This window comes from Pituophis catenifer, unplaced genomic scaffold (assembly GCF_029215685.1).
Source record: "Pituophis catenifer annectens isolate HBS135680 unplaced genomic scaffold, rPitCat1.0.hap2 SCAF_3, whole genome shotgun sequence".
Taxonomy (NCBI): domain Eukaryota; kingdom Metazoa; phylum Chordata; class Lepidosauria; order Squamata; family Colubridae; genus Pituophis; species Pituophis catenifer.
In genome coordinates this window covers 122,871,500-122,895,896 of record NW_027256883.1, presented here as the reverse complement: position 1 = coordinate 122,895,896, position 24,397 = coordinate 122,871,500, and the positions used below count along the sequence as shown (strand labels likewise).

The window sequence follows — 24,397 nt, the reverse complement described above, 5'->3', positions numbered from 1 at the left end:
TAATAAATTATTCTGATACATGTAAATTTTAACCAATCAAAATTTTAACCTCTTATTCAATGAATAGCTGTTTTTATATAAAAATGTTTTGGATAAATATGTGCATTTAATCCTGATTAACACTAATAAAAATGAGCAGAAGTTGTCCAATTTTCAAATGTCTGCTACATTAGTGGATTGCTACCAGTTCGCCCCAGATCGGGCAAACTGGAAGTGGCGGCAGCGGCAGGAGGCTCCACCCACCCACATGCTTCTGCGTATGCAGAAATGAGTGAACCAGTAGCGATGGGTTTTGAAACCCGCCCCTGGTCTGCTAGCTTCCAAATTGTCTCTTAAACTGCTTCCTTCAGAATTAGGAAATTTGCTGTGTGAGGTGAGTATGTTGCAAACATATGTGGAGAACAGAAGTAGGAGTCTACTCCCAGATCCTTCATGCTCATACTTGTAGCCATGGATAATATAATAATTTTGGCATTATTTAAGAGGCTTTCTTATGGATGAACACAGTGCTGTCAGGGTAATACAATAAATAAAGAAAAGAAAAGAAAACAATATTTTATCTCATAGAGTTGACTTTGACTTTAAAATGGAAAATCAATTTAGTAGGACCATACCATTCAGGCATATTTCCAGTTGGTTTTTTTCAGATGTTACAGCTAAATCTTAGTTTGATATTAATTGCCCAGAGGGATGTGTCTTTTAAATTATGCATGTTCCCATTGCACAGAGGGGAAAGTTAGAAGCTTTTTAATATTCTGATGTATCATATTGAGGGGAATTTCTGTTTGTTCAGACAATCCAGAATCAGGTCATATCTTATGATCATGGGTGATTTTCAAACATTTTTTTAAAACTAGCCTATATGGTTCAGATGTTACAAGGAACCTCTGTTCTTTAGAAGTGGATGCTTTCTTATCTCTTGTTGTTGTAGCAGAGGAGAGGAAAGGGTGAAAGTGCAGTATTTCAGAACTGTTTTGTCTGATGAATCTCAAAAGCTAGAACTCAAATTGTGTATCTGGAACTGAGAGAAAAAATCTTAGTTTTGAACTGTCTTCATATAAAAAGGGTTTAGAAGGGCTACTTCAATTGTAGGTATTTGCTGCCACATGCCATTGATTGATGCCAGAAGATTAGTTTCTCTGCTGGCCTGTTGGAAACCATTGTTGGATGAAGAGAGAACAACATGATATAAATAGGAACAGTCCTAAAAGCTTATTCTAAGCATTGGATAAACGTTGCAGTCCAAGCTCCAGCACAAAATAGAAAACATTTCCTCTGATTAAAACAGCCAGAACCTTTGGTGGACACACACACACACACACACAGACACACACACACACACACACACACACACACACACACACACACACACCATGTTTAACTAATCTTCTGGCTCTCTTTGAAGATATAGTGCAAAACAGATAAGTGAAATTCACAGGATGCTAGGTAACTTTCATTTTTAAAAAAGTTTTTGTTCTTGGAATTTAATGGTTGGTATAGAGATTTATGGCAGCAGAAGTGAAAAGTGCAATTTCTAATTGGAAAGAATTCCCTATTATTCTGCAATAGGGAAAGAAATATGTTGTGAAACTATTTCATGCCCTTTTAGTATTTTATATAATTCCTCCTCCTTGTCTTCCACTTCCCAGCTGCCTCTGATCCAAGACCTATTTGTAATTAGACACTTTTCAAGGTTACTTGAGTCATAAGAGATTTGAATTTAAAGTGTTGCTTTAGGTTCAGTGGCAAATACTGTTTTTTAAACAGAAAAGAAGTTCAAAGAGAGAGACAGATGGATGGATGGTATATGTGAAACAGCAGCAGGGCAGACATTTGCATTGTTGTAATTCTGAAACACTTGTTTTGGAAAGTGATATCTTAGTAATCATACAAATAGGAAGCAAAAGCAGTGTGTAAAAAGTATGCACTACATATTACACCATAGATTTCTAACCTTTCTAACTTACACACAGGGATGTCCACTTAGACTTGTTAATTGAATATAAAATGCCTCAAATAGAATTGGTTGATAATTGAAACTGAGTATTGCACACAAATATGTATTTCACTAGTTTTAGCCAACTTTGAATGACTCACCATATATATATATATGTAATTTCTCTAAAGCCTTGAATGTATGTACTTCTAATAATAGCTATTTTGGATAAGTACAAAACTAAGCTGATCAATCTCCTTCACTTAATGCCATTAATAGGGAATATATAATTTAGTAACCTAAGAAAAGGGTTAACTATTTAAAGTTTGGGAAATGTGCTTTACTGAAGTTGCTGATGGTGTAATAACGTGTGTGCATGGCTGCATACTGCTAAGTCTACGAACAGAAAATGATTTTTTCTGGAAGGAGAGAAAACTGCTTTATCTGATTTGGAATAGAAAACATGATGTGTGTATGAAAAATGGATGAAATCTTTACCCGGTATATACTGTTAAGAGCAGAAGATTGACCAAGTTTTTGCACCTCTGTTCAATTTTTATAAGCCCCTGTGCTATGAATTGTTCAAGATAAAATCACTGAAACCATTCCAGTCTGGTCAAAACTAAAATATAACCTGATTTGACACATAAATTTATTTTATTATTAATAACTCTTATTCTTTAGACAGTGCTCTGAATTGTTAATAGGACATATTTGTGTTTTTTATTCAATACCCAGTAAATACCGGTAGGTATAACACTGAAGCAAAGATATATAAAACCTATGTTACTTAAGGTGAGGAAAAAAATAGGGGGATGGGGCAAGAGTATTGTTCGTTTAGTTTGTCATCCCTCTTGGTGAAATTTGACAAATCCACCAAACACAATTAATGATGCAGCTATTAATTTTTCATGAACTCCAAATTTGTATTAACATTTTGCATGTATAAGATTAAACTCAAAACAAATATCTCCTTTCAGTTCATGCTTAACACTCTTTTATCTTACGTTCATAAATCATGTGCTTGGTATGAGGGCAAGGAATGATTTCTTAACTCTCCCTAGATAGATAATGCTTTGTGGCTCAAAGAATGTTTTCTGCACAGTGATAGTTAAAGGTGCTTTATCTCATTCTTGCTGTGAAATAATCCAGTGATCCCTTACCGTGGTCTGACCATGAACCAACCCATTTGGAAAAGGGCCAGGTTAAGGCTGAGGGGCGGGTGGAGGGAGAAGAATGTTAGCTAAGAAGAAGAGGAAATAATCAGTGATAGCATGTCCTTCGCTGCTACTGCTGAGTCTGCCTTTATCTAGTCCTCTTAAAAATGTATTCATGGAACAGTTTGTTTCATGTCATCAGTCTATCCATTGACAAGCATCAGATTGTCACTGACAGGCCTGTTTGGATAATCTGTGATAGCATATGACAGTCAGCCAAATAATTAATTTTTATTGGCTCCCGTGTACCATTTCAGTTAGCAGCAATTTGGTATTCATGTTGGAAAATGTGCAATCAGTCAAATGATTTCTTTGTTTATCTCATATTTTGGCTACCTAATCTTGGCAAAGAAGTATTTACCTCTTGAAAATATCCTAAAAATGCCAGTACTTTTGGAGAGTTGAGAAATATATATATATATATATATATATATATATATATATATATATATATATATATATATATATATATATATATATAAGCTTTATGAAAATTTAATGTAAATTTAGAGTTTTTACAATACATTGTTATTGAATTGAAAATTATACTGAGATTCTGATTGTCAATAATTTAAACCTGGCAGTTTTAACAAGGTTTCATTATTCTTTTCAGATTATGTATAGCCAGGTTCAGAGATGTTGGTGGATGGAGAATTAGAAACTTGCTTTTTTTTTTTTTTTTTACATCAATTTATTTCTTTTAGCACTACCTGTTTTGGGGTGAGATTTAAATTGGCAAACTATGATAAATGGTTAATAAATGGAGTTCCCATGTAACACCTCTCCTGCGCGAGCTGCACTGGCTCCCGGTGGTCTTCCGAGTGCGCTTTAAGTTTCTGGTTATCACTTTTAAAGCGCTCCATGGCTTAGAACCTGGTTATCTACAGGACCACCTGCTACCACCAATAGCCTTCCACCAGCCAGTACGCTTCCATAGAGAGGGGCTCCTCCGTTTGCCATTGGCCAAACAATGTCGACTGGCGGCCCCTAGGGGGAGAGCCTTCTCTGTGGGGGCACCTACGATCTGGAACGAGCTCCCCCCAGAGATACGGAGGATCCTGGATCTGTGCACCTTCTGTCGCGCGTTTAAGACTTTTTTATTTCATCAAGCTGGCCTGGCCTAAATCTTCTCCTCTTTTTAAATGTAAATTTTAATTTGATTTTAAATTATGGGGTATTTTAAATTTGTTCAGCCAAATTATTTAATTCGTTTTTATTGTATTTTAAATTTTTGTATTTATGTATTTTATCTTGTGGCTGTTCACCGCCCTGAGTCCTTCGGGAGAAGGGCAGTATAGAAATTTAATAAAATAAAAATAAATAAATAAATAAATAAATACTAACTTCTATTGATTGCAACCATTGTTTAAAATTATTAGCAGTAACCATTGGTTTTAATTTTACAATGATGAATAAAAAAATGAAAAAAGAATTTTATTGCGAGAGGAAAGAAATGCACATAGATCTTGTATTTTAGTCCTCTTAGCAAATGCAAATGGATTAAAAATGATCATTTAATAAACATTTTCTTTTTCAGTACATACAATAGGTAGGATTTCATAAACATTTTATAAAAATAAAGCTCTATAAAAAGTCCAATATTTGTATAGTTATTATATAACTTACAATATATATTATAATATCCTATATTATGAGTTAATCTTTATTTTAGAACATAGAATAATAAAGCTTGAAGGACTTCTAGTTGGGCAGGAGATTGTATACCATTCCAGACAAATGGCTGTTCAGGATCTTCTTGAAAACTTCCAATGAGCACCCACAACTTCTGGAGGCAAACTGTTCCACTGATAAATTGGTCTCACTGTCAGGAAATTAGTCCTTAGGTTGGATCTCTCTTTAATGATCTTCCACCCTTTACTTCTTGTCCTGTCCCCCGGTGCTTTAGAGAATAAATTGACCCCCTTTTTTCTGTGACAGTCCCTCAAGCACTGGAAGATTGCTATAATATCACCCCTACTCCTGTTTGTTAGACTAAACATACTTAGTTCCCTTAATCATTCATCATATAGTTTAGCCTCCAGACCCCTTAACGCTGAGCTGCGGTGGCGCAGTGGTTAGAGTACACTATTGCAGGCTACTTCTGCTGATCGCTAGCTGCCAGCAGTTTGGCAGATCAAATCTCACCAGGCTCAAGGTTGACTCAGCCTTCCATCCTTTCGAGGTGGGTAGAATGAGGACCCAGATTGTTGGGGGCAAGATGCTGACTCTGTAAACCACTTAGAGAGGGCTGTAAAGCACTGTGAAGTGGTATATAAGTCTTGCTATTGCTATGTTTGTTGCTCTTCTCTGCACTCTTTCTAGGGGTTTAACATTTTTTGTATCATGGTGACCAGAACTGGATGCAATATTGTAGGTGTGGTCTTAATATAAAGCATAACTATCACTTAATGTGATATTCTTATTTGAATAGCAATTTATCTGGTCACAATTCTGCTTTCCTGATTAAATACATTAAGATCATTTTATAGAAATTACAGCTAAATGTTATGAAGTTCCTGTGAAAGCTTCCCTCAATATCCTTATGTCTCTCTGTCCCATAGAACTTTAATTTTTTTAAAGATTGTTTTAAAACTAAGTTTCACAAAAGAAGAAAAATGATGGGTGACTGTAATCCAGCACCATGTGTAAAAGAAGTTAGTCTTCTGACTAATGAACCTTCAGGAAGTATAGAGGAGATTCAAAAAAAATCAATCTCCCCAGTTCCTTCTGTTTTGGGATTGGTTGTGCCCATTGTATTAGCCTTTTATGCTCACAAGGTTCTAAATCTATCAGGTCAAAAAAGCTGCCATCTACTAATATAAATTCTCAGGCAGTGAATTGTACAGAATTTATGAACTGAATTTATACCAGTGTAATTAGAGATTTTCCTTAAAAAGTGTTTGAATGGAAAATTAATTTCAGTAGAATATGGTTGGTACAAATGACAAACATTAACGTCTTTGCTTGTTTTGTACAGTATAAAATGGTATTTGTGCATTTCCTCCACTTTTGCATTCCATACATGTGTGGAATTCTTCTAAGTAATAAGGAAATTAAAGTTTTTGCTTTGTAAAAAGCAGCATGTGGGTGAAAGAAGTTAGTTTTTATTTCTTTCCAAGTTATTTTACTCTACTATCCTTTTCATTGATAGTACTTTGTTAACACTTAAGGAAGTTTCAAGCACAATTTGTTGTTTTAATTACAGACCCTGCTGTTAAGACAGTTTCTATGAATTGGATATAAGCATAGTATGAAATCTAGGAGTTATTTAAAGAAAGTAGTTTCCTTTCTAACCAATATTAAGTAGGCTAGAATTGTATGCTCTTTGGAGAAATTCAAACAGTGAATTTAGAATAATTCAGTGGTTTAACAGAAAAATAGAGATTTTAGACATTGATTTCAAGCTGATAAATCCCCCCCAAACTTATTTTCACAATTTAAAAAAACTTATTTTGAAATAAGCGCTTGGTCTTATTGCCATGCGCTCAAAAGCCCGATTGGGCTTATTATCAGGGGATGTCTTATTTTGGGGGAAACAGGGTACAAGTGTTACCTTAATTAAGTTTCAAATCATCCTTTCCCCTTCCCAAATTCAGTTTTAAAAGCTATGAAGAATAAAGATAATAGTGAACGATGGATGGGGAGGTGATTATGTAATGAAATGGAAGTAGGCATGACCTCTCTAAATTTCTAGTACTTTGTAGAGCAGCTAATAAAATTACATTTTATACAGTTTTCTTAACAAAGTTATTACAGCTTTGATACACATTTTATTGCAGTTTATTGAAGGTCGACTTGCAAAGCTAAATGCAGGAAAAGGATTCTCCGATATATTTGAAGAAGAAATCTCATCAGGAAGTGGAGGTAGATATATACTTTTCTACTTCTTGACTACATGTAGGTTTTGATTAGGACAGCTAATGAATCCCATGAAATGGTGACATTATTCAAATTTGCACTATTTGAAGTAATATTTCTATAGAAAATATGGTAATTGGTTCCAGCTCAAAGGAAATAGGCAATGAAAAAATTTATATATTTTATATATGAATTATTACAGTAAAGGATAAAAAGAATATACTTGTAATTTAAATGTATGGTTAATACAAAGTCACAGAGTAGTTATAGAAAGCAAAATTAAAAAAAAAAAGTTACCAGAGATTCAAGCATACCAACATCTCATCCAAATTTTAATGTTGCTATGATGGCATTCATATATTGTAATTCAATTACACCAAATTTTCACTCTAAGGTAATAACAGGGCTCTTCTTTTTAAAACTTGCCCTCTTTTCTTCTGACAGAACCTTCCTTTTCTCCATTTTGCACACATGAAGATTAGCAGCATCTAAAAACCCAAACGCAATTGCATATGTAATAGCTTCAATTAAGTTTGCGCTAGCCTTTCATTAAGTGAATTTTGGGTCATATTAAACACAACCTGGTATCAATTTACAATTCTTATTAAATCAAATACCACATTATTCAAACTCACACTAATCACAACCTACCTTTTCTTTCATTTCTCCTGCATTGATTAAAATAGTGAAAAATGACAATACTATTTAAATTGGTTTTTAGCATTATGACCGTGGATAGAGTTTTTGATTAAATAACTCAAATAGAAATACTATTCAGATTCAATGTTGCTAAATATCCCCCCCAAAAAATTTAAAAATTCTTGATTGACAGTTATGATCCTTTTTTATAGGATATGAACAAACGTTTGTATAAAATGTGTGTTATATATGATCTTACTGATATTTTACTAAATTGTTTGTATTTTTATTTCAAATATTGCAGTTTTCAACATATATATCAAAAGTTAAAGCAACTAATGTGATATTTGAATAGTTAGAATGAAAAAATAATAATGAATAAAGTAAACACTCATTCTTATGGTTGTGTGGTGAAATTAGTCTATGACTGTAATAAAGTGTTACCTATATGCCTGATGTGAAATTGCTCCTATTAATTAATGCCAATTCTTTTAATACCTAAAAGCATAATTGAGGCTTGATTTAAAATCTTCTTATTGAATTAAATGTTTTTTAAAATGTATGTCTCTTTAATTGTACTTCTGTGTGTTCAATATGTATTGCTATGAAGGTTTATAACTTCAGCTTCATATGATATCATAAACATTATTACGGCAAATTGATAGAACTGAATATAATGGTTAATTAAAAATGACAGAGGCAGAAAGACTTCAGACTTACTTGTTCATCTTCCTTTTCTCAAAATTACATGTACAAATTTTATGCAAGTATCTGCAGTTTTAAATGAAAATGCTTTAGTAATTGTATACGAGCCAATTTTATACAGTGATTACCGCACCAGGCTAGAAACAAAGATCATGAGGTCTAACCTCACGTTAGGTACAAAGTCAGCTCGAAGACTTTCGGCTAATCACTCTCAACCTTAGGACAAAAGAAATAGCTAACCATTTCCAAAAATATTACCCAAAAACCTGCAGGGGCTTGTCAAGCTTGATTTGAATACATGTCCATACATATATGCATATATTCATCATGTTATTCTTTTTTGGATGAGCAATGTTAGGTTTAAGGTACTTTTACAAACATCAGCAATATAAATTACATTAGACAATTCCTCCAAAGCCAGAAGGAACATTAAAATGTTTCAACCTCCAGGACCTGCTAGAATAGCCAACTTTTAATGGCTTTCCTAAAAATCAATCAGGAAGGGTTTTTTTTTTAAATTTCCAGAGGAAATCTGTTCCATAGAAGTGGGTAGTCATTGAGAACATCAATTTTATGATCCTTTTGAAGATGGCAATCCCTGCAGAGGGAGTCCCTCTACCAGTTCTTACTGGGAACAGATAGAGTTGGCTCTCCTTCAGATACCCAAGTCTTGAGACATGAAAGGCTTTAAAAGTAAGAACTAGCACTTTGAATTGCCAGCACCCAGACTAGCTCTTCAGCGTAGTGATGTATATGAACAAATCAAAATGCTTCACTACAAGATGCCTCATTGTATTGCCGAGTTTAAGAGGCTTTAGAAACTGTTATAAAACCCATATCTTCTATGAGAAGCCATTGGCTAGGAATTGATAGCAACTATCATTCCTCATACTATCTTAAAATTAATAATGGTTTTAAAATTAAACCCACATTTACTTGTTCTGCTAACTTTTAAATGTATTTCCACTGCAAAATAAATAGCAGTGCTACCTTTTATGGAATCCAATTTCCCCTGACCATTATGAATAATTTATTAGAGTAATACTATTGAACACACATTGATTTGCTCTTCTCCCCCCCTTGCAAAATTTTGTTCAACTGTAAGACTGTAGAAAGTGTAGTATTATATTATACCCTGATATAATACATATATATATATTTGTGTGTGTGTATATAACCTTCAGACGTTGTGACTGGACAGTCACTTGTCTCAAATTGTATAAGATCTCCTACTTGAATAGGGGGCTGAACTAGAAGTCCTCCAAGATCTCTTCCAGCTCTATTCTGATTCTAATTCTAAATTTACCACGTTTTTAAAATTCTGTTCATATCAGCAATATATTTTGTCAGATAAAATAATACAATCTGATGTTCTGTGAAGATAAGAACTGTAAAACTCTTATGTTCGTTGTGAACCTGAATTTAATGTGCTATGAAGATTATGCATAAAAGTCTAGCAAAAATGGTTCTAATCTTTGTTTCCCTTTAATTTACATTTTTTTAAAGGAAATTTAAGAACATACCATCAGTGGATGCATACTGTGAAGGTATGACAACATGTCAGGAGACTGGAGTATATCTTGCAGTGCAAAAAGTATCACCATGTGAATGTAATCTTATTTAGGAACGTGCAGAAAGATTGCTCAGAATTTGTGCAATATATACAAGTGTATACATGCAGTGATCAGTGCAAATCTCTCATGCAAAACACCCATTTCTATAATCAGAATATTATGAAAGACAATTTCCTAGTGGATTGTGCCCTACATGAGTACATTAGAGTACACTGATAAATGTGTCAGCCATAGAAATGATGTATTGTAAACTCTGGGTGGTACTAGACAAAGCTAGACGAAAGGCAGCTGTAGAAGTGGCATATTCGGGGTCATGCTAAGGGTTGTAATTTAAATTAACCAGAGGTGTGGATTTTCCTTTAGAAACTAAACATGTTATTTAAATTTAGAATTAAACTCTGTTTTCCGTGCATCAGAATCTCTGTCTATGTGTGTATATGTATATTGTATTTCAGAAAGGAGGAGCCTTGATCAACACAGCAGTGAACAAAGCTACTCCAGCTGTGAAAACAGCATACCAATATGTAAGAACTATTCTTTTCCTGTTGCATTTTTACAGATCTGTATGTACAGCTAGTCCTCAACTTACAACCCCAATTGAGCCCTATATTTCCATTGCTAAGCAAGACAGTTGTTAAGTGAATTTTGCTCCATTTTATGATCTTCCTTGTCACAGTTGTTAAGTGAATCACTGCAGTTAAGTCCATAACAAGGTTGTTAAGTGAATCGGGCTTCCCCAATGGCTTAGCTTGTCAGAAGGTCACAAAAGATCATCACATGACCCCTGGCACATTGCAACCATTATAAATGCAAGTTGCCAAGTATCCGAATTTTGATCACGTGAACATGAGGATACTGCAATGGTCATAAGTGTGAAAAAGATTGAATCGCTTTTTTCAGTGCCCGTTGTAACTTCAAATGGTCACTAAATGAATGGTTATAAATTGAGGACTACCTGTATTCTCCTTTCTTTCAGGATGCTATAGAATATTTGCTCTAACTCTATATTATACTAATATGTTGTTTGCTTTAACCGTAATTTGAACAATTTATGAAATTATAATCATGGTTTATAATTCTCAGTGAAGAGTTTAAGTCACTGAAAGCCAAAATCAAACACATTAGGTTTAGTGAGAGTGATGTCAATCTACTCATTATGTCTTGTTTGCAGAACCACCCATACAGTGACTGAATCTAAAGGTGAAACTCCTTCAGTTTACCAGTTCTTTGTGCTAAGATTCTCCCCTCTTCTGCCTAGGAGTTGTTGCAGTAGTAGTAATAATAATAGAAATAGCAGTACTATTTTTATTTGGTAAGTGTTTATACCTGAGCTTCCCACAAACAAAACTTTAAAAAAATCACAATATAATAATACTAAAATAATAATACTTTAACAATTAAAATTATCTCAAAACATCCAGCACTACCATAATTTGATACCATTAATCAGTATCAAGTTCTGATTTAATGCCTCCATTTTGAAAAGAGGAGCATTTTAAAGGCTTTTTTAAACTTAAAACATCTGACTCATAAGTAGTGGTTCACTAGGTTTAGGTTTATAAATTCCAGACAGCATGGTGATAAAATGGAGGATTTTACAGTAGCAGTATTACTGATTTGATCCATGCACAAATGAAATTTCCATGTGGAAGACTAGTGATTTAATGGACCAAATATTTATTTTTCCTGTGCGGAATATGTAAGATGTTCTGGAAGTATCTAGAGATCATCCGAAAGGGACTCAGCAATTGTACCACAATAGAATTAACTTCAATCCTGCCATTTTGGAGGTTTAAAATTCCAGATCGTCCTTTGAAGTTCAGTCAAGGCCTTATCTGGGTCAAGATATTATATAGCCAGGACATAAGAGCCACAATTAGCCAAGTCAAAGTTAGTTAACTTTGTCAGGGATCAGGTAAATCTACTTAGTAGAATAAGGTGAACTAAGGATGATGCTTCCCTGAAAAGTTGTTTCAAGTAAAACTATAAGATACTGAAATTTTAGGTATGGCTCAGAAGAGTTGCAGCCAAACTCTAACCAAGTAGGGCATTTGAGGTTGAGCAAGAATCCAAAATTTAGCTCCTAAAAATAAAATAAAATTAAGAAATAAACTGGATAGCTTCCAAAGTCAAAGCATCCTTAACAAACACACAGCTGGGCATCACAGCTAGGTACCAAGCTCCTTAGATCTATTTAATTTAAATGTGATTATTGCTTGGATGGCTTACATATTTAAGGATCACATCAGAGGCTTTCTGGGCTCCTATATAGAGCTCAGTTGTTTATTGCAGCAGCTGGAAGGTTCAGAATGGTTGCCTAGATATTTGAAGTTCTTTACCTGGTTAAGTGGTCTTTTTAAAATTCTCCATCTGATCAGGAATTTTAAAGTACTTTTTAAAGAAGTTTCTAAATAGTTTTATTTATCTAAACTAAATAGCTTTATTTAGTTCTTAAACAATTAATTCAATAAAAAACAATTAATTAAATAAATAAATAATTTCAAGAAATTCCCTAGAGCAGTAGATCAGTAAAGGAACTTGGCAACTATCAAGGCCCACTTAAATTACAGATAAAATAGTTACATCATCTACATAAAAACAAATAGAGATAGATCAAATAGCTAGAGTTGTAGAATGAAGTTCCAGCTTAGTAGAATGAAGTTCCAGCTTAGAAAGGGTCACAATGGTGTCATTAATATAGAAATTAAAGGTAATTAATAAATAAATCCCTGTTTATCTCCTTTTAAAAGTAGGGGAAATGTGGATAGGTCATTATAATTGTCACTAATTTCTGTGATAGTATTTTAATTTAAAAAATTATCAGCCTGAAAAGGTGGTAGTCAATGGGTATTGTGACTAATTTCTTCTAAAGTTTCCAGTGAGGAACAGAATCTCCATCAAAGCAAGATGAGGATACTTTTATGAGGGCTGAAACCTGCCTATTGGGGGGGGGGGGGGCAAGATGTTTTCCAGGTTCATCCAGTCTAAAAGTTTATAATAGAGAAATCTGGCATAACAATTGCCAATTATTGGCAAAAGGCCGATTGACTAATTGTTGACAGGATTGTGCCTATTATCTTTCTTATATATATTGGGAGTGATAGAGTTCACCCACCTCTTAGGAACTAATAGTGAGTTGTTATTAGCAGTGAACAAAACAATGCAGAAGCCTATCAGTTAGGAATTATTTTCAATAATTCTATGAGATCAAATCTCTTTACCTTAGGGTTTACCAAATAAATTAATTTTTGAATATATGTTTATAAAATTGAGGGTTATTCAGGAGTGGATCAGATAATAGAGGCCTATGAAAGTTACCACCAAATGGACCTCTCATTAAATCATGAAAGTATTTGGTCCCTAGGAAGACTTTGTTGACACTAAAGCTGGATTTAACTGACGAGCAAGACAAGACACCAGAACACATAACTTTATTTTGTACTTCTTGTTGAAACCTATGCTAATTCACTAGTTAGTGACTGTTTTTTCTCTTTCAATTCCTTTTGTATTCTTTGATGAATAAATATTTCTCAGAAAGAAGAATCATTACAGAATTGGGTATTTTGGTAAATTGAAATTACCATGACCTTGGCTAAGGCTTAGAGTTTGTCAAACCAAGGTTTGGAATATTGATTTGAGTTTGATAAAAGGGAATTTGATTCACAATTAAATGATCCAGTACAGAGTTCATGATTTGCAAGAAACATATTTAAATTAATAATTCTATTATGCCAATAATGGCTTCAAAGGATTGGGCAGCAATGAGTCAACAAATTGTAGAGCAATGACTAATAATTTAATGGACCACACTGAAAGAGTATTTGTTGAATGAGGGATCAGTGTGAACTTGTGCACATTAACAAATAAATGAGTTTTCTTGTATATATTGCTTAAGGATATGCACTAGCAATTTGATTTAGTAACACTTCTAAGATCCAGTTAATAGACCACACTATTCTGAACTTGAATCAAAGTGTGGTGAATCTAAACATTATACAGTGACTTTATATTATCTTGTGAGTACTGTAGTAATATCCAATTTCATCCCTGAGGTTGTTCCAGATGGGTATAATCTGGATACTTAACATTGAAGAGTTATCTGATTGGTGAATTTAAACCCTAGTCTCCCTGATGCTATTCCAACATTTTAATCACTACATCACACTACAACCTGTTTCCTTAATACATGAAAATTATCTTAGTGTTGGGAAGATGCTATGGGTGAAGAAACACTGAGAACCAAAACCAGGGAGATGTCTGAAAATTGCTTCCTTCCTTTGAGCTTCAATCATGAATAAATGAATCAGTTCCTACTTTCATTTTCAAAAGATAATTTTTAAATTTACATCATTCAAAATCACACTGAAGCCATATTTCAGGTAAATACATTAAAAGTACTGTGAATTCATGTGTTCATTTATAACTTATATACAGTTCTTTAATGGAATAGTAAAAAAAAAAATTGCTCTCTTTTCTCACCACTGGGTTTCTGTCTTATTTTGATCATTATAATCTTGTAATGATGAATCTGTTCCAGTATTCACTGCTGACTTAAATTTTTGAAGAGAATCCTGGAAAAATTGCCTATGTACCATCCTATTGGTAACATCTTCTGGGCATTTTACTGGTTTAATAAGGAACATCTTAGTTTCTAGTTTCCATCTTGGTGTCCTGTCATGAGTTTGCAGAAATGTGAATAGATAAAATAATAGCTTCAAAGACATACTGTCCAGATGGCAATGGAAAATCAAGTATGGTGAATATCATAGTATTCTCACCTAAGCAATTAATGGTGGAGGTTCCTTTGTACATACTCCAACTAAACATACATACATACCATACACACATGTATATATACTTGTCACAAATACTGAAGTCAGTATTTAATATGCGCTTGCTGGAGAAAACTTCATGCTTTCTATTGGGAGACATTCAATCTGTGTATACTATACTGTTGAAATGTAAATTAGTCTGATGAAAACAATGAAGTTTAGAGACCTTTATAGCTGAGTGTGCAGTTAGAGGATATGATTATCTACACTGCATGCAAACATTTTAAAAATATCCAATGTTTACTCCATTCCCCTGCCCCTACCGCCCATTTTTTTTTGCCTTTACATGCTACAAGGAATATGAGTTAGGAGAGAAAACAGAGCTTAGCAATGCACAGTTGGGGGGGAATTGCAAGGGCTTGGTGAGAACAGTACAAGGAGGCTAAAATTCATGTGTGAGTCATCGACTGCTGGTTGTTTTTCCTGTATAGTTCATCCTAAATTAGATTTGTATTTAGGTGCATTTTCTATTTAGTTTAGGTCCTAAGGAGAGTAGTTTGCAAATATAAAGACCAATTCATAATCTCGTAAGTAACGGATATATTGGAAATAGCAACAATAGCTTCATTATCTTTAATTTGGCTTTTAGTTTTGATAGAAAAATAGCCAACTATTGTAGTTGTTTGAAGAATGAGTTGCAAGAATTTGAATTTGAATAATAAAGTGAATTGAAACACAATTTGTCCCTCTTTAAAGTTAGAATTGCCTCTGAAAGAAAAAACACACTTCTTTACAATTCTTTTGCCTGTAGAATGACTATTTCACTGTTATAAAAAGCGAACTATAATTGTCATTTTTATTCAGGCTGATGTGAAGAGATGGCATGAAACTTTAGTCTAAATCTAATAATAGTAACTATGAAGAACACAACATTTTGACATGGCTCTGCATATAAAAAGAGCTAGATTGGAATATTATTGCCTGAGCTTTTTTCCTATTCAACTTGTGGCCAAACTAAGATTTATTTTTACAGACACACCATTTCATAAGAATGTTACATTAAAGAAATACCAATTTAAAGAGTGTGTTTTGATAACACAATAATGCCTATGCCACAATCCATTTCTTAATGCACAGTTTAGCAATTAATGCACACCTTAATGCACACCTTGTTAGCAATCCGGTATGAAATTAACAAAGTGATTTCTTTTTGTTACACCACATAATGCGAAAATTTTAATTTTAAATTCTACTTGACTTCATCTAGGACAGTATCAAACCCTTGTTTTGCAGATAACAGTTTTTTTCCTTTCCTCTTCTTTCCTCCAGGCAAAAAATCATGCAAAACAGGGAATAAAAGAGGTGAAGAGTAAGTTGAAACACAAGGTATGTGGCAAAATTTGTACTTTCTTACCTTGTTTCTTGCTTCAGTTTGAAGTATATACCTTATGAATCCCACAAGATTTGTGTTTTTAATGACTTTTGAAATATGCTTAGCCCTTTGTTCAACAATGCATTTTTTATAACAAGCCCTCTGGCAACTCTCTGTCATTCTGTGCATCTACTTGAATAATCTCTTTATTGTTTGCATATTTATCATGAAAAAAACAGAAGTCTTCAAAGATCTATTAACAGGATGTATGTTTTCATAAAGCTGATTACTTTGATGTCACAATTGAAGCCTTTGCTTCTAGCTGAGAATTTAAGGCAAGTGACTTTTACTAGAGAAATATAATTCAGCAGGAATTGTTGTCTGTTTAGGTTTCATTGGTTCAGTAAATGGTGGCATTATTTTAGCACCCTAATCCTTCCAAGGGTATGATTTAAAAGTATGAGAGGCATCATATCAAGACTCCATATATTCAGTGTATTATACATTCATAAAAATATTCATTTTTAAATCAAGAAGTTTGAGCACTATTTCACTTTCTCCTCAGGTAGCAAGGCTTAAATGTACAAAATGAATTTTCTTTTACTTGATAGCATCATCATATTTAAAAATGATATGGTAGTTGTTGTTCCAGCATTTAAATCTTTTAGTTAACAATTTTTTTAATGGTGGGTATATGTTTAACTTGATATAGAAATGTGTAGTCACAAATGTTTTTCAGTCTTAATTTTCTCTGTAGGAAAGAGAAGATGGCTATGGAATTTGTAGCTCAGGTTTTTCACAATATGCTCCATTCTGTACCTTTCATAATTCTCCAAGAGAGAACACAGAAAAAAGGCGACTTGCACAGGTAATTAAAAATGTTTTCCCTTTGGATATTGTTAACAAACACAAGATACTTGTTAATCAAGATATGGAATGTACAGCAGTAATAAGCATTGTGAACCCTCTATTGATCCTTGTTCCCTGACCTGCTAATAAAACATAAAATGGGAAGCTGGCTTTCTCCAAAGCATGTTTTAGCGTTATTTTTATTTACATGAATGTATCTGAGTCTCACATGAGTCAAATAGACAGGTCTAGAAAATAAAAACAGTAGATAGATAGTTTTAAAATTTGTCTACAAGCTCAATAAGTAGGCAAAAGTAACAGATGTTATAAAATATTGTTGGAAACACTCTCACCTGTTTTCTTCTGTTAATGCATTTAAAAATAAATAGACTACTCCTTTGTAGACATTGAGAAATGTTCTCAAAATTGCAAATGTGCCCAATGGTCCACAAAACATTGCTTAAAACACACACACACACACACACACACACACACACACACACACACACACACACACACACTGCCCACTACAAGTCATTAGTAGCCTACCTACCTCAAATGTATCCAAGCTGGCATTCACCTTATAAATAAAGGTGAATTGATTGTATAATAATGGAGTTGGCTTTCAGAGTTGGGCAATAGGTAAATTTAAACAAACAAATAAATAAAAGAAACTGCAATAAAAATGTAATTTACCTAATTACTGTGTGCTTTTAAAGAAGTGTTTCCTCTGTAAATTAGCCTAGGACATGGAAGGTTGTGTTACACCATTTGCAGAGAGTAACTATATTAAGGGTAATTCCTATTCAACATGACCATGAATTTCTAAAGTGTGGTAAATACTGTATTTTTATATATTCATGGTGACAAAATTTATTTTAATGTAATCTAAGTACTGAAAAAGAGTATCCTTCACTTTAAGAAATATGAAGATGAAAAATTTGACCCTTTGATTTTTGATAGTTGATGAATTTTGGAATAGCCTGCCAAAATATATATATCTTTTAAAGCTTTAGAATATTTGTAAAACTCCTGTAGAATTTTCATATGTATATCTAGCAGCATCAGAGCATGGGATTAGGCACAATGACAGGTAGAGCAGGTAGAGCTTCCTATCAAATTCTTAGTCCAAAAACAATGAACTCAAATGTAGACATATTAGAATTTTAACTAAGCAAGTTGTTTATATCTACTGTAAAAGTTTTTTTTTAATCCTTAGTGGGCAGACTTCTGCATCTATAGATTTTTTGGTGTCAGTAAAAATACACTATATCATGTTTTTCAGAAATCTAGCTCTATAAATATGTAAAATATTGAAAACTGAGAAAGCAAATAATACATGTAAAAAGTACAGATGCATAGTTAACACTTTTAAGCATTGTGACAACTAGCATGCCATTTTCTAGCACATTCACTATGTTGTATAAACGGAAATGGCAAGTTGTATATTTTAAATATACAGCTGTCTTCTATAGACATAAGAAACAATTTCTAGGTTTAATTTGGATTTTCACATGGATTTATTTCTATATGTCCCTTATATCCATGAAAAATTATTTATCTATTTTCCAGTCTTTTCCAGCACTTCAATCATTAATTGTTTAAAAATGGAACCAGTGCATGTTACATTAATACTGAGAGCAAAATGCTTCCAGAATAAGATGATTGACATGGATAGATTGTGAGCAATTTATAGATTAGAGCAGTATATGCTAGAACTTATATAAAACTACTCAGATTTTAGGTACTACAGTAGATTGTATTACTAAAGTAATGAGCTGTGCTAATAGATCTCAAATAACATTGGTAAGCTTGAATTCCTTGATATGAATTTTGTATTGAAAAATGAAGTCTGGAAATCTCCAGTAGCTAGTTTAATGATCTGTTTATTCTATTGCATATATCAATTACTAATTAATGTATTTGTGTCACTTATCCTAATGTAGAATTCTATTCACATTTTAATAGTTCTACTGCAAAATTTACCTATATAGACTCTATAAAAGTACATACTGTACATTTTTTTATGTAGACCTGTCTCTGCAATTGGATTTCAAGGCACAGTATTTCTCCCTTTATATTAGTTCAAATTAAAAAATATATTAGTAATTTAGGGCCAGTATGTTGCCCTTATAAAACAGTGCATAAAAATCAAACTCATCTTCCTGCTGGAAGATCATATTAATGCTGTTTTTGACATTGTCATTAGTAATATTGTCGTTTTCTAGAGCTGAATATGAATATGCTTTCTACCCCAACAAATAATAGTTTGTATGCCAGTCTGCTAATTAGTTTGGTTATTTCCTATTTTTTTGATGAGGTTTAAATAAATGTCAAGGGTACAGACATGGAGATCTCCCAATTAGGCTTTGCATTTGTAAAGCCCAGCCCCTTTGCTTTTGTGTGAAGATGACAGTTCCAACTGCAGCGTCAGTCTAACAGGGCTCAAGGGAGAGGGTACTTCACTGCTTTTATTGAAAACAAGGCTAGTTTGGCCCAGTGAGAATATTGGCATTGGTCAGAGTGCAGATCAGTTGTTAACAATGAATATTTACTAATCTCTGTCACAGCCAAGATCAACTGCTTTTTTTTTTTTACATTTCACCCATTCAACGCTAGAGCTCAAAAATCAGTGCATTAAAATATGCATAGATTTTACACATGCACATAAAATAGGCATAAATAACTGTATTGCCAAGGGTTTCATTGTACTAACTTCTCCATTGTACGTACACCAGATTGCTTTCTGTGTGCAACAGGGAAGAGATCCCACACCATGACAGCACAACTGATCTTCACCTAAGAGATTCTGAAAAGAATTGTTCTATTTCTGTAAGACATGTGCCAGCCTCCTCATAGCTATTCTAGTCTGTTTGGTTGTGGGTGTGCAGAGGCGGGAGAGGGAGAATAAGAAGGAAGAGCTTAACTGCATTGCAAGTCAAAATTAACAGATGGATTGCCCTAAGCAAGGGAAAAGCCACCACAACAAAATCTAGTGAAAGCGGCAGGCTGAGGCTTTTTATTATTAATCCTTATTAAAATCTTGACGTGTATTTTACAGTTAACCCTTTCATCCCTTCATGGTTAAATAATAATCCCTCTCCCCTTTGCATTAACTTGAACAGAATACTTTTTTTAAAAAAGGAAAGAGAAAGCAAACGACAGGATTTTTCAAATGTCAACAGTTTCTCCTACATTGCCTTTCCTTCCTTTTAATTTTTACCTTCCTTTTTTAATGGAGCCTGTAGAAATGCCTTAGATTGTAAAAAGATTATTTGAGTTTGGTATGATTTTCTTGAGTATCCATAGATGCATCAACTAGATGGATCTTTTAAAATGCAGGTCTGTTTCCACAGCATTGCTTAAAAGTAAATATTTCAGGCAGAACAAAGGCAGATATATTTGAGGATGTGCTAGTTATCCTGAACATCATCTTCAGCTATGGTTGTGACCCATTTTAAATGAAGCCTTTCATGTTTTAAAAAGATACTGATTTACAAATCTTTGTCACACATTTGGTAGCATCCTGTATAACGTTGCTAGGAACATATGTTACAATGAAGAATTAGCTGTGCTTTCTTGTTTTTTGTGAAATGTATGTATATGTATGGTTTGTAACTCAAAATATACAGTTACTTGTAAGAGACTTTTTTTTTAAAAAAAAATGCTTTTGTACAAAATACAGATTCAAAAATCCCACTATGTTAATTGAAAGTGAATTATTTTTCACAAAGATGTTATGTTATATAGGCAATATAATTTGTTGCTATAATATAGCTCCAGGGATGTTCATAAAGCTATGTAAAATATATGAACTTAAAATAAACATGTGAAATATTCTTAGCAAAATCTACTTTGTGGTATAGAAGCCATCAAAAAATGTGGTTGAACTACTTGTGTCTGTTGCTTTACTACTATTTTTTTTTTTCGTATGGCTGTGCTGAATGAACATTTTCAGGTGGTACTTTTGAATTAATTATATGCATAATCAAATTATGGAATGTCTTTGAACCAATACAAACCATTTGGCTTGGCAACCCTGTATTCACTGTGGCTGCAATCTCACTGTGGTTGTGAGTCTTCTGTAGGCTGACAGGTTGACTGTTTCCTGAAAGCAGGCTGTCCCCTACTGAAGAGAGCCCTCTTTGTGCTTTTTCCACCCCCACCATTCCCAATCTCAGAGATACGGTATAGGTTGTGTCCTGTTCTATCTGTCAAGATTGAATGAATTTAACAAATAGAGCTCGATCTTGGCAACATTCAGCCCTATTGTGAATGGAAGGTTGCATGCAACAGATTCAAAGCAAAATTGAACATCATTATTTTTCTGAAATGAAGAAATACCTGTTTGCTTTCCACAGAATGAGATTCAGCAGAGCACGTGGAATCATACTGAAGTTCAGGCATCCAGCATTCCTCATTTTCCTCTGTTTTGGCCTTTTGCAGGAAATTCTACACAATGCTAGGGCACCATTCTAGCTATTTAAGTAATGTGAATAAAATATTGTATGTGACAGATGTCATGCAGAGTAACAGTGAGCAGTGTTGAATCGACAGTTTGGTAGTCTGTTTTAGCTTAAGATTTCTCATTAAAAAAAAGGTAAATTCAGTCAATTAGCACATTGTTTTAGACAAAAGAAAGCATAATCCATAGATGTGCTTGGCTCTGTTAGTTTTTGTTTGAAGAGACAATCTTTTGTCTTTCCTTGTCAATTATGATCCATCTATATTGCAGCCTGCATATCTTTTAATTAAAAATAGAAAATGTAGGCTGCACAAAATTACGAGACTGCCCTCTAGTGGCTTAAATGACTTCAGGGAGGATGTAAAATAACACTTCATACAAACACAGTCCTGTATCTATTGAAAAGTAAGTAAAAAGCAAAACATTTTTTTAAAAAAAAAGCTTATAAAACCATGTTTCTCTGAAAATAGGACATTTCCCGAAAATAAGGCCAAGACTGATTTTTGGGGTGGGCCTAAATATACGCCTCCCCCGAAAATAAACCCCCCTCTCTCTCAAACACACACACGCACATGCAAGGCCAAGTCCTTATTTCGGGGTTCAAAAGAAAATAAGACCCTGTCTTATTTTCAGGGAAACACAGTAGTTTTTCAACAATTGCTTTCCCTGTTCATCAAGTACTGTGATGGCAAACCTATGGCACGCGTGCCAGAGGTGGCATACAGAACCCTTTCTGTGGGCACGCGTGCCGCCGCCAGCTGCTCTTTTGGGTTACGTCACACGCATGTACACCGGCCAGCTGCTCTCTTCTTTGTAAAAGACCAGCTGGCCAGCACGCATGCACGTGCTGGAACCCAAAAGAGAGCAGCTGGCTGTTGTGCATGCGCGCAAAGACCAGCTGGCCAGCACGCATGCATGTGCCGGAAACCAAAAGAGAGCAGCTGGCCGGAGCGCATGCTTGCAACAAAACCCAGAAGAGCAGCTGGCTGCCGAGTGCATGCGTACTAGCCAGTTGCTCTTCCGGATTCCGGTGCTACAGCGCGCATGCTCCAGTTTTGGCACTCGGTGCCAAAAAGGTTAACCATCACTGATCTAGTACAATCTGGAGATGTTGATCCCATTCTAGGCTTTGCAACATTTATTTTTTTCAAAGTATTTTTCCCCAGTTGCTGCAAATCATATCTTCTAACATAGGGAAAGGAAGGGGTTACTTTTTGATAAGCACAAGTGAAACAACATCCTTTTAGTTGAACGCAAGAGTTGGTGAAATTCATTGGTTCCTGGATATTGGAATGTAAGAACCCCATATCGATCAATAAATGACAGTATTCTTCCTGACCACTTACATATTTTTAATTTCTTTTTCTTTTAAGATAATATGAAATATCTTGTTTCTGTATTTATTACTATTACTTATTACTATTACCAAGTAAGATTTGAAACTCTTAAGGGACGTGGTAGCAAAAGGTGGCTTACAAGAGCATAGAGGTACTTTCTCTATTTAAACCAAGGGCAGGCCACCATTTGGTAGCCAAAAGGGGAGCAGTAAGTACAATGACATCACATGAGATGAGAGCCTGGGTTTTTCTGCAGCAGTTGGGAAGTGGTTTCCCTCCCCGTCTTTCTCATGTGTTATTCCTATTTGATGGCTTACATGCCATCTTTATTTTATTTCAATTTTATGTGCATCTCTGTTGTACAGTATTTTGCAGCAGAATCTTATTATCATGATTTCTATGACGTCATAAAAGTTTGACGACAGTAAAGGAAAAACAAGCAGTCACTGATAAATGTTTTCAAAGATGGGATAGAGGTGGGAAGTAGCAGTTGATTATATATATTATACTATATATATTATACTATACTGTATATAATATATATATATATATGTTTTCGTAGATTTTCACGGGTAGAGGTATGCAAGTTTTAGTGTATTTGGGTCTTTTCCTGTGTAAGATTGAGAGTATCTTGGTGACATTTCGATGAGGTCCCACTTGTCATCTTCAGGCTGGTGTCTTCGGCTTCGTGCTCGTGCGAGGAAAGTGTGATCGGAGCTGCCGTCTCTCTATAAATACTGGTGGGGAGGTGTGGGGTGCTGGCTTTGTTGCTGTGAGCGGACTGGTTGCCTGGGCACCTATCAAGGACCTCACCCTCACAGGATGTTACGGAACAGCTGACTAATCTGCAAACAGCAACTCCATCAACCAATCAAGATGTAACAACACAGGCAACCAACCCGCTCACAGCAACAAAGCCAGCACCTCACACCTCCCCACCAGTATTTATAGAGAGACGGCAGCTCCGATCACGCTTTCCTCGCACAAGCACGAAGCCAAAGACATCCGAGATCTGAATGAATGAAATAGCCTTATTTAATACTTTGTTCTTTATATACAGTAGTTTATACACTGCTCAAACAACTAAACGGAACACAAAACTACTGTATGTAACGAACAAAGTATTTAATAAGGCTATTTCATTCATTCAGATCTTGGATGTCTTCAGCTTGTGTTCCCTTTATTTTTTTGAGCAGTGTGTGTGTATGTATGTATGTATATGTGTGTGTGTGTATGTGTATATATATATATATATATATATATATATATATATATATATATATATATATATATATATATATATATATTATATTAACAAATGTAGAACAATTCAACATGCTGATTTTTTTTTAAAAAAAAATAAGGCCGAATTCCATAAAATTGTACATAAAATTATCTAAATTTTGTCGTTTATGATTTGTTTTTAAAAAATTCAGTTGGTAATGTGTAGGACCTACGATTAGTTATATTTAGAGTACATAAAATGAAATCACTGTGATGCGTATGTGAATCATTTCTCACACAGTTAAAAGAAATAACTTGAGTTTACATCTTGACATTACCAAAAGAAGGAACAGCTACAAATGGTCCATTGTAGTCTTTAAAAAACATCACTTCCATTCCTTCAAATAAAATCATTGGGAGAAAGGGGCACGACAATTTGAATGTTGGTT

General features: G+C 34.1%; 1 protein-coding gene across 1 annotated transcript in view; it reads left to right on the top strand.

Annotated features, from left to right (window-relative positions):
• DENND1B (DENN domain containing 1B) overlaps positions 1-24,397 on the top strand; it is a 207,076-nt gene that overhangs the window by 168,187 nt on the left and 14,492 nt on the right. The window contains exons 15-19 of the mRNA XM_070939310.1: positions 6,933-7,017; positions 9,862-9,902; positions 10,385-10,453; positions 16,031-16,087; positions 16,831-16,941. Of these exons, the coding sequence (XP_070795411.1) occupies positions 6,933-7,017; positions 9,862-9,902; positions 10,385-10,453; positions 16,031-16,087; positions 16,831-16,941 (363 nt within the window). The remainder of the gene's footprint in view (positions 1-6,932; positions 7,018-9,861; positions 9,903-10,384; positions 10,454-16,030; positions 16,088-16,830; positions 16,942-24,397) is intronic.